This window comes from Tribolium castaneum, chromosome 1 (genome assembly GCF_031307605.1).
Source record: "Tribolium castaneum strain GA2 chromosome 1, icTriCast1.1, whole genome shotgun sequence".
In the NCBI taxonomy this organism is placed as follows: domain Eukaryota; kingdom Metazoa; phylum Arthropoda; class Insecta; order Coleoptera; family Tenebrionidae; genus Tribolium; species Tribolium castaneum.
Window position 1 is genome coordinate 21,030,172 of NC_087394.1, and position 16,595 is coordinate 21,046,766.

The window sequence follows — 16,595 nt, forward strand, 5'->3', positions numbered from 1 at the left end:
TAATAAAATTTCAAACGGTAATATTTAATTAGAATACATTTTTCTCTCAGTTTGCTCTAGTTTATGAATCACAAAGAAAAAAAACGCCTACTCTAATTATAAATTCATGGTACTTTGTATTTCATTTTTTCTTCTCTATGCTTGTGAATTTTTTCAGATTTTTTCTACAATACCTTATACTAAATAAAACTAATTAATTATTTAATTACTTTAAGTAGCTGCAACAAATTGTTTTTTCTTGTGTCATTTAAAAACAAGCAATACCTATTTAAATGTTTTTTGAAAAAAATCGGTAAAAAATGACGCTAGCTTTATTATTACGTACAGAAGGGTCCACAACTCGCTCCCCACGGAAAGCAGCATAATTCTGAATAATTCACGAAAGGGCTTGTTCCGGAGTATTATCGGAGTAAAACATGTTGCTAGGAAAACAAAAATAGATGGAAAGGACATTAATAGTGCGTGCATCCACAGTATGCATTACATCTGGAAAAAGTTTCTGGGATTGGTCACTCTGAAACCTCTGTATCTCCCAAACAAAAAACAAAAGACCTACTTTTTTGTATTTTTGCTCACCCTTATTGCTCTGTGTGTGCGTCATCCTTGTTTAGCAGATTCAATTTTATGCACGAGTTCAGAAGAAAATCTAAGAAGTTTTCTTTAATACATTTTTTGGATTTTTTTTAACAATTTTTGAAATCATCACTTTCTTGAAAGCTAGAATCACGGAGACTTCTAAAAAATAGTTTCATTTTTGTTTCATTTTTTGATTTAAATTTGTTAAGAACTCGTTAGTCATCGTCATCTACTCATTTCTAAAACAATTCTGCTTTGCTTATGCTTATGTTATAAAGCATAGTTATCTTAAACAGTTTTTCGAAGTGACAAAATTAAAGTTACTCCTTGCTCAACTTCGCAAAAACTTCATTAAAAATATACTTCACGATGATGATAAATACAAATAATTAGTAGATACCATAGTATTGTCCCTTATAGGGAATGTGTTAGCAATATTTTTTATGTGAGTGTGTCATGTTTAGACGAGTTGAATGAAAACTCTTCTATTATTTTTCCGAAAAGTGGATAGTTTCTTAAAAAAATTGTATTTGCTCATCTAAAAAATGGACATAGTGGGCAGTATTAATAAACACTAACAAATGCTTTTCCTAGTAATTTTATAAGAAATTGCTTTAAGTTTTAATAAAAATTTTGCAAATGAGGTAAGCATTTGCTAGAAAAAACAACATTCAGATGTAAGTAGCTTGTAAGTGCTTGTAGTGAAAAATGTACGACATAGGTAAGCATTGGAGGTGTGTAAAACAAAATGTCTAATATGTGCCATCGACCGAAACAACATAAACACTATAAACAAAGACGCAATCATTCCATCAGAAGGGTATACTAAACAAAGTTGTTTTGTTTTCGAGAAGAAAGTGTTGAGTGGATGTCGGAACATTCTTTTGAAATTAATAGTACTGAAAAAACACAAGTGGTGGTGACAAAGATTGTATAATTCAATTAGCAATGAACGACTAAAGAAATTTAAATTTTGGCTGCTTTGAATTTATAGTTTTTTTATTAAATGTCAATAGTAGTCTGCGTTTGAGGAGTTCGAAAAATTTGAGTTCCAATAAACATAACTGAGGCTTTTTTTCAAAGCTCAAATCTATGATTAGGACAAATTTACAAAAGGCACTATATCAGAACATGAATGACTGAATCTAAAGTCAATTCAAATGAATTCGACATTATTAAAAATGTAACTCTGCAATCTAGACCGCAACAGCTTATAACTAACAACCAGCAATTGCATTCGTCTTCGTCAAAAGTACGGTGCTTTCAAAAAGTCTTTAGATCAACTCTTGCTGTAGCATTTAGGATGACAGATTTTTATTGTATTTGATAGATTATTGTTTTCTTCTGTTGAAGTGACAAACGCGCTACTTGCGATTTTCTCAAATGCCAGTATTTTCGTATGTAGTAATAGTAAGAAATCAGCATACGTTCAAAATTTCACAGCAAGAGTTGATCTAAAGACTTTTTGAACACACTGTATTTGTTTACTAACATAAAAATAAGCAATTACAACTAACAAAAGCTTTTAGTTTTCAGCAAATACTAATAGTAAATAATAGATGCTTGCAAGCTTATTTTTTATTAATATCACCCATTGTTGTTAGCACGTTTATTTGTGTAGGATGTTGGAGTCCCAATTCTGGCATAAATTTCTGTTTGTTTTTTTCTCTAAAATTTAGTTAAATAACAAAACAGAAATTGAAATAAAAGAATTACTGTTTTGTCAACAATTTTAAAGTATACGCTAATTTTTATCATTTCAGCTCAGCGATTCTCAAAATTTGGAACCTTAAAGACGGTTCTTTTGTTTTTGACATCGACATGAGAGTGGCGTTTGTAAAAATTAAATTGCATTTTTTATGATAACAATTTTTCCAAATATATCGCGGGTATAGAGGTAAAAATCATTAAGTGCATTTTAAATAAAAATAAGTTAAATGCGGTTACCGATACAATATACAACAACAGAAACAACATGATGAAAGAATAATATTTTAATATTTATGTAGAAATTTTCTTGAATTATTTTAGACTTCTTATACCAATTAATTATGATTATTTTGTTCAGCAAAACTGAATTCCAACAATATTTAATTTGCTTAATTTTTTGACATTTTATCTTTGTCATTAGGCTTAAGTTCCGCCGACATACGTGCTTTAATTTCTATACTTACTTGAGAGGAGAACTCTTCGATCGCTTTGTATTTAGCTGTCTATTTAGTTAGAACTAAATAAAACTAAATTCTTTCATTCTCCGCCACTGGAAAAAGTGCGCGGTGCTATGAAAACTCACAGATTCTTTGGAACGTTGACGAAAATTCAGTTTTCCATTTACACAGACAGCTTTATCCGAACGGGTTAAACCGTACGGGAAAAACCGTGAAAAAAAACGCCATCAAAGTGCACCTTTACGTACACTACGGTTTTTTGGTAAAACTTTGCATTTTCGATAAACATCAATTATACTTAATCGATTCGCTTTGCCATTCTCTAGCTACCATCAAATTTTTGTTAAACCACTCCATAGCAGGCTGAATACCAAAGTAAAACAAAGTATAAAAGCAATGAATAAAAATTGTTGAAAAGATCCAAAAATTTTCTAGTTTAACTTTTTTCACCTTCTATCACAAGTCACTTTCCCTCTGAGAATGCTAGACTAAATTACCCAGCATTTATTTACAAATCTTATCCACGTAAGTATTCATCATACACTCACGTTTTCATAATGACACCGTGAACTTTGCGCAAAATAACGTAAATCATCCTACATTAAACACGCATTTACGTCCTCCCACGTAAAACGTTTACGTGCAACTCAATAATTCCTCCAATCTCGTAAATCACTTCCATTCGACTTTTTCTAACACTTGTTGATGGCAAAACGTTTCCGACAAGCGGAACGAAAATTGTCATTTCCATATTCTGTAATATAATATAACGCACGCCGTTGCAAATCGAGCCAGAGGTAAATCTTAGGGAAACACGAATTCTTTGCAGAAAATAATTGAAGTCAAAGTTGAAGAATATGGTTTATTGAGCGTAACGAAAGGAGTGATAAAGACACAAACGAACGCAATTATAGCCGAGATTAGACATTATCTTTTAACCAAGAGGTTATTATTGCGAGCGGAAATGAACTTGGAAAAAATTAGATTAAATTATGATTTTTGCCTCATTCAAGACTCGCCTAAATAGGCAAGCAGCGCGTTGGAATCGCCTTCCGATTATTACAGATTTGAATCGTAATTACAATTTATTAGCATTTAAGTGCGAATTAATAGATTTTTCAGCGGTCGCCTCTTTACTTACGATAATCACCGCAATTCCTCAATTTAATTAAAATTTACATCCTCATTTCGCCTAAATACCGATGGGTCTGTAAATGCAGCCAATTAATTAATTCACTTTATTACATTATGAACCAGGACTAGTTTTAGTTTTAGTCGCACAAGTGCCCGATTTGCTCAAGCATGGACCTCGATGACGTCCTGCCACAAGTCGGCGAATTCGGACGTTACCAAAAGCTAGTTTTGTGGTTTATTTTACTCCCCGGAGTTTTCCCTTGCGGGTTTCACGCTTACAATCAACTGTTTATGGCGGCAACACCTGACCACTGGTGCAGAGTCAAGGAGTTGGAAGAATTCGATGCAAGATTAGTGCGGAATATAAGGTAGATGTCGTAGGCTAATTGTAAAATTAGGCGTATTATAAAAAGCCTAGTCATATTGTAAACGACTGGGCAAATTGTAAATGAATGAATAAATGTCGGGTTTTTATAATGCGACTGAAAATTTTAGACGGATTATAAAACGCCTAACCAGTTTTCGTGTAAAATGGTTACCACTTAGAAAATAACTGATGACATTTAGTCGTTTTGTAAAAGAATGGAAAAAATTATCAAACTTTTTATAAAATTCCACCTTCTAATGTAATTAGGTAGTTTAATAAAAAAATAATAAAATTGAACCCCAAATTTAAATGTATTTGTCGACAAAAATCATTTTATATCTCACCTTTAAACATTCTGATAAGGCAAGTTGTTATTTTCACTTATTTTGAGTTCTAGTATTACTGCTATCAGGCTATCACCCTCTGAAATACCTATTTTCACAACTATCAATTCACCCTGTAATATTTTGATTTTGAGGTTATTTTTTTTCTATACCTATTAGTTATTTCTTGGTAATACAACCCTTTATTAATGATGGTATTGCTTTCTGTGTTCTCCAGCATTTTAAAACGATAATTTATAATATCGGGTGTGTCAAAAAGGTCGGATAAACTTTTAAGCACAGCTGGAGAGTAGTTCAGAGATCGCAAATTTGAAGGATTTTGTTTTGTGCAGACATCGTGTAGCCAGTAATTCTTTAAAAAGTAATGACCAAAGCGGCAACATTGTGCTATGTTACTTCAATAGCGATAGTCGAAATTAGCATCAGGTACAAATGTTTCCTTGGGAACCGGAATAGATAGATATTTTTACAACAATTAGGGAAAACTAATTTAGGAACAAAGCAATTTAATAAACAGTAAAATTAAAAACAAACAATGTATTTTATAATAAATGTTGAAATGTTCTGCCATTTGCTAATAAGCAGGCTTCGGCACGTCTTTTAACCGAATTTGTGGTACGTTCTAACATGTCCAGAGTAACTGAGTTAAAGGCTACAAAAAATCTTTTTCGCAAAGTGGCTAGATTTTCCAGCACTGGTGGAGTAAATACAATGTCTTTGATATGGCCCTATAAAAAAATCAACAGAATTTAAGCCTGGAGACCTACCCGGCCAAGGAGTAGCACTGCCGCGGCCTAACCGCCTATTTTCGTAATTTTCGTTAAGCCATTTTCGAACTGGTACAGCGTAATGAGAACCAGCACCGTCCATTTGTAGCCACATCTCTCTTCTGACTGCCAGAGGCACATCATCCAATAAATGATTTTCTAAATCAAATTGCAAAAAATCCTAGCCGATCTGGCAAAATATGAGGACCTATTAATTGGTTTCCTATTATTCCAGACCATACATTCAACGAAAATCTGTGCTGACGTCCCGTTTCAAAATTCAAAAATGGATTATTTATTGCGTAATAATGGTGATTGTGCCTATTAAAAATTCCGTTGTTGGAAAATAAAGATTCATCCGTCCATAAAATTTTTCTAAAAAGTTCACATCTTTATCAAGTATTCATTGAGCAAAAGCCATTCTCCGTTCATAATCTGCTGGCAATAAAGACTGGACGTTTGTATAATGATATGGATGTAGCTTTTCATCTCGCGTCACCCTATTAACTGTTTTAAACGGAATGTTTAACAGTCTACCAACCTGACGACAACTGATGCTTGGATTTCGGCAACCGCATCAATAATTGCTTTCTCTGTCTCAACAGTTCTTCTTACGCGAGGCCTTCCAGGATGGATTCCTTTATATTCCGGAATCGGAGTGCGATTTTCTCGAAGTCTCTGATCGAGTCGTCGAAAAATATTAATGCCTGGTTGTCGTTGCTGGGGATATCAGATGCCATATTGTCTCACCGCATCTAAAGCATTTCCTTCACTTGCACCATAAACCATAAGTACATGTCGCAGTATTCTCTTGCCGAAAACATTATTGTTTCACAATAAATGATTTAAAATCATCAAAAAGTTTGACACTTTGCCAAAAAATACCTTCAAAGTTGTTTCCATAGAAATATTACAATGTTGTCATATGCTACTGCACATTTGAAGCACTTTTGTCCATTAACTTTAACTTGATTAAAACCAAACTATTCCTTTAGATAGAACACAAATTTTCAATAAAATGCTTTTATGACAATGTAAACCATATAACTAGTACCATACGTAAGTGATCTAACAAACGAATTTTTAGTTTAAGCGGTTTTTTTGTAACTGCTAAAAAGGCCATATACCATTAAAAAAATAATACCAATTTTTAAAATATTTTTTAGGGTCTATGAACAGTACTAAACATGTGCTAAAAAGTTTATCCGACCTTTTTGACACACCCGATATAAATTTAATGTTCAGAGCATAAATTTCAATAGTATACCGGGTGCTCAAAAATCGGCATACCAACTCAACAGAATGTGGTAGAGAATTGCTTGCACTACTTACACATAAAGGTAAAAATAGTAAAAAAATTCTTTGAATTAAAATTATTGATAAATAACGAATTTTAAATAAATGGTATGTGGCAACGTTGCCTAACAGTCGTGATCGCAATAGAATTTGAGCAACAATAAAAATAAATTATTTTTGAAACGGTTGCCTAGGAAATAGTTCCCAGCGTTGGCACATCTACAAACTGTGATTTTTTGACCAATTTAATTTTTTTTTAATAAAAAAAACTGCTAAGATAAATTTAAAAATATTTATTCATCGTTTAGTTACTGAACAATTACTTAGTGCGAAACATAAAAACATTAAAAAATAATAAAAATTGAGGAAGTTAGCAAAATAAGTTTGTTCCAGTTTTTTTAAAATATAACATTAGGATTTTTTTCAAGATTTTTTCCGTGATCAGCACTTGCTTCTCAACAACGTACCATTGAGTTGGTGCGCCAGTTTTTGAGCACCCTGTATAATAAAAATACAATTCGGAAATAAAATTAACTAGACGCCCTCTGGTGATGACTTTTGAATTATGTCGAAAACAGTAAAGAAATTTTCGTAATGCCACATTTAACTGACATTTAATGAATTGTTCAACAATTTTGCGTGTATAGTGTTAATTACTTACAATAGAAAGAATTACTTTAAAAGTGCGTACTAGCGTTGACTTTGGTTCTGTAGTTTTTCGTGGTATAAAGTGTTTATTGTTGGAACTTGAAAGTGGATAAAAAGTGAAAAATATTTAAATTTTGATTACAAAGTGTTATCAAACAGTTGTCTAATTAAAGATTATAAGTAATGGATCACAGCGAACACAAAGTTTGGCTCAAGAAACCAATAAATTAGTGAAGTGTTATGAATTTTAGGTTAGAATTTTTTTCACTGAAAAAATCATGAAATGCTGCGGTAAATCTACAAAACTACACTAAAGATTAACAACTGCTGATACATTTAAACGTAAATTATGCCAAAAGGTAGGCTTTTCAATGTCTTTGTAATAATTTTCCAAAAAAGAAAGTGAACCAAACAGTCCTTCGTTATTCGTGTTTTCCTCGTCATCTCTCATTTGTCAACATAAGTTTTTTGCATCAAAGATGCAGTAATCATTCCGCATAGGCAATGTAATAAATAATAATTGTGAAGCCCCAAAATTCGTACAACGCTCAAAATATCCGAATAAACATTTTCCCGCCATTTATGGTTACTGTTTTCAACCTAGCTCAGTGGCGCCCCCAACGGTAATTTTACTTCCGAATAAAAAAAAATAAAAAATAAATTTCCGTAGTACTGACTTGCGCATTATAATACGCCTAAATAATTTAGGTTCGTTTCAATCATATTGTAAAAGAACCATAGGTATTTTAGAATAAGATGAAAACTGGTTAGACCTTTTATAATACGCCTAAAATTTTCAGTCGCATTATAAAAACCCGACATTTATTCATTCATTTACAATTTGCCCAGTCGTTTACAATATGACTAGGCTTTTAATGATACGCCTAATTTTACAATAAGCCTACGACATGAGATTTGGTGGAAGCAAACCCCTCGTGAGACGCTTCCGGGTGGGCTAAGGTTATTGAGATTTGGACATAATAAGCGTCTGGCACTTTACCATAATTAATCATGTAAACAATAGAGCGATAAGATCTTTTAACACCGAATACATTTTAGTATACCGACTGTAGTTCTGTTAGATGGACAAACAAGATTCAGTCAGTGCACAATGTATGATTTGAATTACACGAATTCTTTGGAGTTTTACGAGTCGGTGAATTATACCAACGTGAGGACGGTTCCATGCGAACATGGATGGGTTTATGATAAAGAAGGTCATGAGAATACTATTATTACGGAGGTAGGTTGCCTCTCCTAAAAATGACTTCAACATCATGTAAAAAATTTTCAGTGGGATTTAGTGTGCGATAAAGACCTTTCGGCCACTCTGGCTTTGGTTCTTTTAGGCCTTGGTGGCCTTCTTGGTAATTATTTTTTTGGTTACGTCCAAGATGGTATCGGCCGAAAACCTGCTTTCTTTATTTATCTCTTCATACAATGCGTCTTTGGCACGGCAACCGCCTTTGCAAATAATTTTGCTACTTGGACCATTTTTCGCATTGGAGTTGGCTTTACCGTGCCGGCAATATTAGGTACCCCTTATGTCCTAGGTATGTAGCTTATATCATCTAAGGCCACCCTAACCCTAAACACCCATGTAGGGTGACATTTTTGTTTATACTCAAATCAGATTGGCAGGTTTAATTAAGCAGTTTAATTAATAATTGTGTATTTAAGTTAAATTGGTTCAAGGTTCCATACATTTTTCAGAACTTTATTTTAAATTCTATGTGAGATTTTATTTCGTTTTGTTAAAGCCGATAGTACAAGGTGTGTTAAGATGATATTTATCTAGTTTTCTGTAAATTTCTAATGTAAAATGCCGCATTATACAGGGTGTTAGGGAATGGTTCAGCAATATTTCGTAAAAACCCTTATATCATTTTTCTAAAAAATGCGTACTTTCTTCAAGAATTTTTTTATCAAGCCACCTGTTGAGAGCCACTGTATGGCTTATGATAGATTATTAGCAGTTAATTTTGTCATTAAACAAAATGTTTATTTGTGTGGGAGTTTTGAATCCCGGTCCTGGCAAATATTTTTTTTGTAAATTTATTAATAACAACACACAAATTGAAACAGAAGAATAACGTAGTGAACGAAGAAGTTAATTTACATCTGCTGTTTGGCAATAATATTACAATTTACGCTAATTTTTATAATACTAGTTCAGAGGTTCTCAAAATTTGAGACTTTAATTTCAGAACGATTTACTCGGAAAACTATGCATTTTTGACTTGCATAAATTTTGCTTAATCGATTTGTCTTGCCATTCTCTACCTACCTATAAATTTTTGCTATACCATTCCCTAACACGCTGTAGAATTAATGTCATTCAGACATTAAATTTTGCCATTCTCCACTTATTATAGTCTTCAGTTGAGAATAGGCTTCTATAATAAAAGTGCTTTTTGCACTGTGTAACATTTTCGTTGTTTTTTAAAGAAACTTTTAAGTGTAATAATTAACTGACAATTTGTGAATTTCACAACTGACAATTGCACAATTTTTTCTTCGTAAGCTAGTATTAAAGTTAACTAGAGGAAACTCATTTTAACACACCTTGTACAATAATATCGTGTTTTCGTTACCTGGTGTTCACTGAACTGCGAATCGAACAATTAAAATATTGAAAAACTAAGAAATTCATTTATTTCAAAATCACGAAATATTAGTAAACTTTAGAAAAATCCTACCTGTTAATATTTCTAACCAATACTCAAAAATCAGATCAAAAATCTGGCTTCGACCGTCAATCGAAAAATGTAAAATGTAAACACTTCACTTTGGATGCTGTTATTTGAAAATTTTTAGATTTTTATCTTTTTTTCTTTTTAAGTTTCAGTTCTAATTCTGACACAGGATTTTTAGTTTTTATTTATATTCAGTTGCAGTTGCTCGTTTTTTTTAGTTTTTGATTCATTTCGGTTCATAAGTTAGAAACCTACTTAAGTTTCTAGAATTATACTTTAGGTTCACTTTCCTAAAAAACATTGTGGTGGAATTACCTAACCTGTTACCATGACAACTCATATAAAAGTTAATGCCAAGAGTACCTAATTTCCACCACAATGGTTTTTATGAAAGTGAACCGAATGTAAGTATTTTAGGTTTTTCGGTTTAACTAAGTTTTTTCAGGGTTTTAATTCAATCCATCGAGTTTTCATTGAGTTATGTATTTGATTTTAAGAATTTCCTTAGTTTTTTAGTGTTTAATTTTAGGCACACCAAATACAGTTTATCGTTCTGTACAATATTTCCATTATTTCGATTGACCTACTGATGAGTTATTTTGATGACAATTATAAACGTCAAGAAATTTAATAATTAAAAAGCGTCCAAAATAGAAAAAGAACAATGGTTGTGTAAACTTGATTTCTCTAGACGATAAAATTTTATTTTACCATGAAGTAAACAGTGGATATAATACGATTTTTTCTTTGGAGGCAAAATAAAGTGGAAATTTAAAAACAATAGGTAGTCTAAAACCGAGTCTGAAACAGAAAAACCTGAAAAATTTAAACGATATTTCTTTTAAGAAATACGTAATTGCAAAAGTACACATTTCCAGTGAAATAGAGGTTGCAAATCCGAATTTAGATTTAAGTAAAGTTTTGACTTGGCCTCGCTTGTTGCTTTTTCAGTTTTTAGAATTAAGTTCGAGTTTTAAATTTTTGAGTACCTAGGTATATTGTCTTTGATTAAAAGTATTCACAATACTTTTTGTAGATTTGTTAAGACATACATAAGGTTTTTTCTTTTGGCTTTATATCTTTTTAGGTTTAGTATACGTTTTCTAGTTAATCTTTACTTTTTAAAACTTTAATAATTATGAGTTTGCTGTTTTAGTCATTTTGCAATTTTTTTGAGATTTAAAAAAATTTGAGAGAAAAAGACCGTTTCAGCGTTGGTTAAAAATTGACAGATTCTCCTCAAATGTAGTCCAACTCCCTTATAGTATATTAATAAATAAGAAGACAATTGTTTGGAGGAGGAGCGTAGCAACGACTCCAATTATTGTCTGAGATCGGTAATCCTTACCATTCGTGATGCTTATGACGTTTTTTGCACGATCTTTACATTGTTTTAAAGATTTATTAAATAATGTCAAAATAATTGTCAAAACAGTAGATTATGTTTACTGGTTGCTACATCCACGTTGTCGACAATAGTTATTTACCTAATAAATTTGGAAAATGCAATTTCCAACATGAGCACTTTGTTTACTGCACGAGCGCAGTGAGTGCTACATAAAGTGTTAACATCTACATGGTGTATCAGAAAGTCACTCCCCACAAGAAAGGTGGTAAAAGTAGTAAAAAAGTAGGTCTTTGTTTGCGAGCTATGACCAATCCCAGAAGCTCTCTCCCAGGTGTAATGTATACAGTACATGCGTTACTAAGGAATGAAAAATAATTCTACCTATTTTTTGTTTTCCTAGCAACGTGTTTTGTTCACCTAGTCCACTAGAGCAAGGCCATTTGTGATTGGCTATTTTCAAACGTTCTTATATCCCAAACGTAGAGTTAGAACTTTTTTGTAAAGGAATGTTTGCTTCAAAATTGTCTAAACTATACGCACTTCTCCAGTGGGGAGCGAGTTCTGATACAAATTAATTACAAATAGGACCCAGTTGTACATTAATAATAAAGGCACCAAATATGCGGTTCCCCGCATCCAAACAATGACACTGTTTTTCACTTTGCTTCTTTGTTTTCAGCCATTGAACTTGTGGGTCCTCGACATCGCACCTTAGTCACAATTTTGATAAACATAGCCTATTCCTTAGCATTAGTAAGCTTAGCTATAATTGTGTGGGTTATCAGAGAGTGGCGACTTTTAGCTCTAGCTACAACTTTACCCTTTCTGACTCTCTTCCTTCACTGGTGGCTTTTACCAGAAAGTCCAAGATGGCTATTAGCGCAAGGAAGAATCAAAGAGGCTGAAAAAATTCTCCTTCAAATGGGAAAGTAATATCTCTGACTTCTATTATTACAAAAAATAGTGGTGTTTTGTAGAATCAATGGAAAAAAGTTGCCGGAAAATTTTATTTCGAATCTAACAATCCAAGACATAAATCAAAATAATGTTCAAGTTGATTATGGAATTAGACACTTATTTCAGTCACCAAATCTCCGGTGGAAGACCATAATTGTGACATTTATTTGGTTTACAAACACTAGTGTATATGTTGGTTTGTCTTACTATGCCCCGGCTCTTGGCGGTGATGAGTTTTTGAATTTTTTCCTTGCTGGTGCTGTGGAACTACCAACTTATCTTTTTCTTTGGCCAGCAATGGAGAAATGGGGTCGCCGATGGTCCTTGTGTGTTAGTATGGTAATAGGAGGCTCAGCTTGTCTTGCAACTTTCTTAGTGCAAAATGGTAACTCATATACTCTTGCCAATAAATCAAAGTTTTTAGAACTTTTCAGATTCTGTGATCACTCTTGGTCTTTACTGCATTGGCAAAATGGGAATCTCCTCTTCGTTTGTGGTTTTACCACTGATGGCTTCTGAACTGTACCCAACTGTGGTTCGAGGTTTGGGTATGAGCGTGAGTTCAATGATGGGAATGCTGGGTCCGGTGTTTATCCCGCTGGTTAACTATCTGGTAAGTCTTTAAGGGGGTTTACGAGTTCGACAAGCTGTCTGTTTTATTCAAGGGATCTGATATGCTGACTCTCCCATTGATAATTATGGGTACGATGTTGGTGATGGGTGGTGCCTGTTCCTTGTTATTGCCGGAAACCCTAAATCAGCATCTTCCGCAGACGCTGCAAGATGCTGAGAAAGCCGGCCTCGATTGTTTTGCATGCTGCACTCCTCCGCAACTAGACTCAAAGATACGCGCCATGCACGAAAGTCGCTTTTAATCACGATCGATCTGCGTAAATCACATGCACGTGAAATTGAGTGCAATGCCTCTTTCGATGCAATTTCACGGTCTTTGTAGCCACCAGTAAATGGTAGACCCCTCTTTCAATTAGATCATAATTACGTCGATATTGTGTGTATGTAGAACGAATCTGTAATGGATTTTCTTATACTGCCTGCTTAGAGGAAATGCAATTTTTTCTATGCAGTCGACAATGAAAAATGCGACCAACAAGTAAAAATAAATAACGAATCATAAACTTATGTGGTATTTCTTTTTAAAATAAATTCCTGCTAAATAAAACCAAAAATTTTATACAGAATTACGGAATAACAATAATATAATTAAAAACTACATGTAAAATCACTTGTGCAACTTCTGACATTATTATAACACTTTCGATTAAGGCGGTTTTATGAGTTTCTTAATCTCAGTAATCTGCTCAACATATGACTCCTGGCAGTAAATTAAAACCGTACTTAAGTTACCTTATAGCATGTGCGAGATTTCATGATAGAAGGAGATAATTCTCCACATTACGTAATACGGCATACAGAATTTTAAAAAATGGGACAAGTCAATATAAATAAGGATTAGTCCCAAAATGTGATGACTATGACGATGTTTCTATTCGAGGGCAATAGTATACAAATCCGAGGGCCTTCGACCGAAATTTTATAATTTAGTAGAGAATAATAAACATCGAGTTATGTTAGAGGTTCATAATAACGTTCTATTTTTCACTTTATAGTTATCAATAATACGAGTGCGAAAACACAAGCTTCATAACATTCGAAAGCTGTCGGTATGCAACGAACGCATTGACACCCGAAAAGTAAGGGTTTTCGCATGAGTGTTATTCAACATTTTTTTTATTAGAATAAAACGTGTTTTAAATTAAAATGTTTTTTTAAATTTTTTTATTTACTTTATATTTTAATTTTAATACACGTTGCTATGAGATTCAGATGGCTTAAAATGTTACCAACAAAAAATTAATTATTGCTGACAAAAATCGAATTTATTTTTTATAAAAACGAATGTACAAGGTTTTCGCTTTTCGAGCTCCACCATGGGAATCTCAGTTATTATAAGAGTTACGAGATCGGTTAAATTAAAAAACAAAGTTGCTGAACAATTAACTGGAAAAAAATTGGATGTGTCATTTTTAGTTTTTGAATTATTGGAATAAAACGGAAATTTATAATTTTCGCGAAATTAAAATTCGCGAAAACCAAAAGAATTAAGCATTTTTAAGTAGGGCTTTCTTTAAGTACTTTTTTAAATCTGTCTTCGTATTTGACAAAGTGTTCTTGATGTCAGAGTTAAAGCATTCAATTCTGTTTTTTATTATGGAAGCCACATTCGCTTTTTGTATTTTTGAAAAGTGTTTTTATTCCTGATTACAACAATGTTTCACATGATATGATTGAATCTTAGATGCTGATCAAAATATGTAGAAAAAAAAGCATTTTTGTGAAGACTGCTTTGTAAATAAAGGCCAACAATTTTCTTTTTAAAGAAACTAGATTTTGGAGGTTTAATTAAATTTAGATCTGGAAAGTTCAAATTTCCTCCAAGCTTACTTATTTAAAAACCAAAGGATATGATAATCTAAAACGCAAAACAAGAAAAGATAAAGTTATAAAAATCCTCCTCGCATATTTAAACGTACGTACTGTCAAAATTTAGTTTGTTAAACAAAATATTTGACGTTTTTTTCCAAAGAACACTTTGCAAAAACGCTTTTTTCTTAATATTAATTAGCATGTAAGTTTTGATCATATCACGTGATATCTACATCGTTGTAATCAGGAACAAAAAGACTTCAAAAATTTAAGTATCAAATATGGTGTCCATAAGAAAAGTGTTGTAACTCTGACATCAAGAACGCCTTGGAAAAGGCAGTGACAGATTTAGATTTCTTATAAAAAAGTGCCTGAAGAATGTCCTATTTAAAAACGTCTAGTTTTGTTTTTGCTTAAAAAAGTAAAGAGAAAAAATAAAAAATTTTGATTGTTCTCACTAATTCAAAAACTAAAAATGAGACATCAAATCTTTCAGATAACTGCTCAGCATAAAATTACGCAACTTTGACCTAACTTCACCGACCTCGTATCTCTTATAACAACTGAGACCCCCATGATGGAGCTCAAAAAACGGACACCTGATGTAATACAGGTGGGATTTTCAAATGAAATAAAGTTCATAACAGGCGATTTTTGTGAAAATTTCCGAAACAGGTCAATTTTTATTTTTTCATGCCCACTATTTGGTTTTTGTTTATCTGCTGTCAGAAATGCACAGTCACCTCATTTTTTTTCAAATGGAACGGTATGTCAAGTGACACCTCATGTGAAAAAGCATTTCGTAGGCACTGTATTGCACTATTTAAATATTTTCAAAGCTGTGATAAAAAAATAAAAACTAAATTTCTAAGTTGAACATGAACAATATTTAATACAATGCAACTAATGTTCAATATGGACACCGTTCCTTTTCTGGGAAAAAACATGACGATAATAACACGAATTTCTAACATTTTCATGATGTTACCTAAAGTAGCATATCTTCTTTTTGGAGCCGTTTTGAAAACTTCTTTTGCTACTTACAGACAAAATAAAGCATGCTTATTGAGCAAAATGTAAATATAATTTGATGAAAACAAAAAATAAGCAAATTCTTTTTATTCTAAATGAAATGTAACACTCCGGATTATCCAAACTTTTCAAAATCTGGACTGCAAGGTACTCATTGGAACAACTAGTAGGTCCGATCTTCATCTTCGATTCGGATTATTGGATTACTGTATCTGTATCTGTTGTTTATTTAATAAAAAACTGATGAAGTGTGTTTGTTACGTGTGTGATAGAAAAAGAAATTTTAAAGTAATTTTTGAACGAGCAATAAACGCTGTTGGAGAATTATTCCCTAAAAAATCACGATCACTCCACGTGAAAAAACTCCGCAAATTGTTATATTTTTTACTTATTATTAGCCAAAATAATAGCGGGTGTTATAGTGCTCGCTTATAATGCCCTAAGATGTCTTGAAAGGAGTTATACAGGGTAAGTGCGAATTCCTTAAGGAATGAATTCATACAGGGTAAACTGGAGTGTCTTCAATATGTGCAGATACTGAAAATGTAATTTAAAATTACAAACGCGAAAGGAAAAAATTTTCTTTAATACCATCCCTAACGCGACACTCCTGAAAGTTCTGATAAATCAAAACATGAATATCCACAAAAACGCATTAAAAAGAGTGGTACAATTCTGAGTCGTGAGTACTAGAGACTGTTTATAAAAGAGTGTAGGATCTTAGGTGGTTCTGAACATGAATTTGTAAAGTACCAATCTTTATCTACTCAGGGAAACAGTAAAACCAAATTTTTCATATACTAACATTGTTCGTTTT

General features: G+C 32.6%; 1 protein-coding gene and 1 long non-coding RNA gene across 2 annotated transcripts; one reads left to right on the forward strand and one right to left on the reverse strand.

The window, feature by feature from the left end:
• The first annotated feature begins 3,999 nt into the window (after positions 1 to 3,999).
• Positions 4,000 to 13,441, forward strand: Balat (Beta-alanine transporter). The gene is made up of 7 exons (XM_964195.4): positions 4,000 to 4,246; positions 8,360 to 8,543; positions 8,595 to 8,853; positions 12,024 to 12,273; positions 12,322 to 12,686; positions 12,736 to 12,914; positions 12,967 to 13,441. Exons 1-7 carry the CDS (start codon positions 4,047 to 4,049, stop codon positions 13,174 to 13,176), a joined length of 1,647 nt encoding a protein of 548 aa, XP_969288.1. The 5' UTR covers positions 4,000 to 4,046; the 3' UTR covers positions 13,177 to 13,441.
• On the reverse strand, positions 4,934 to 6,246 carry LOC107397567 (uncharacterized). Its single transcript, XR_010335411.1, has 3 exons — positions 5,898 to 6,246; positions 5,599 to 5,731; positions 4,934 to 5,546 (listed from the first exon to the last, which is right to left on the reverse strand). It is a non-coding gene; the product is annotated as an uncharacterized LOC107397567 (long non-coding RNA).
• Positions 13,442 to 16,595: the final 3,154 nt, after the last annotated feature.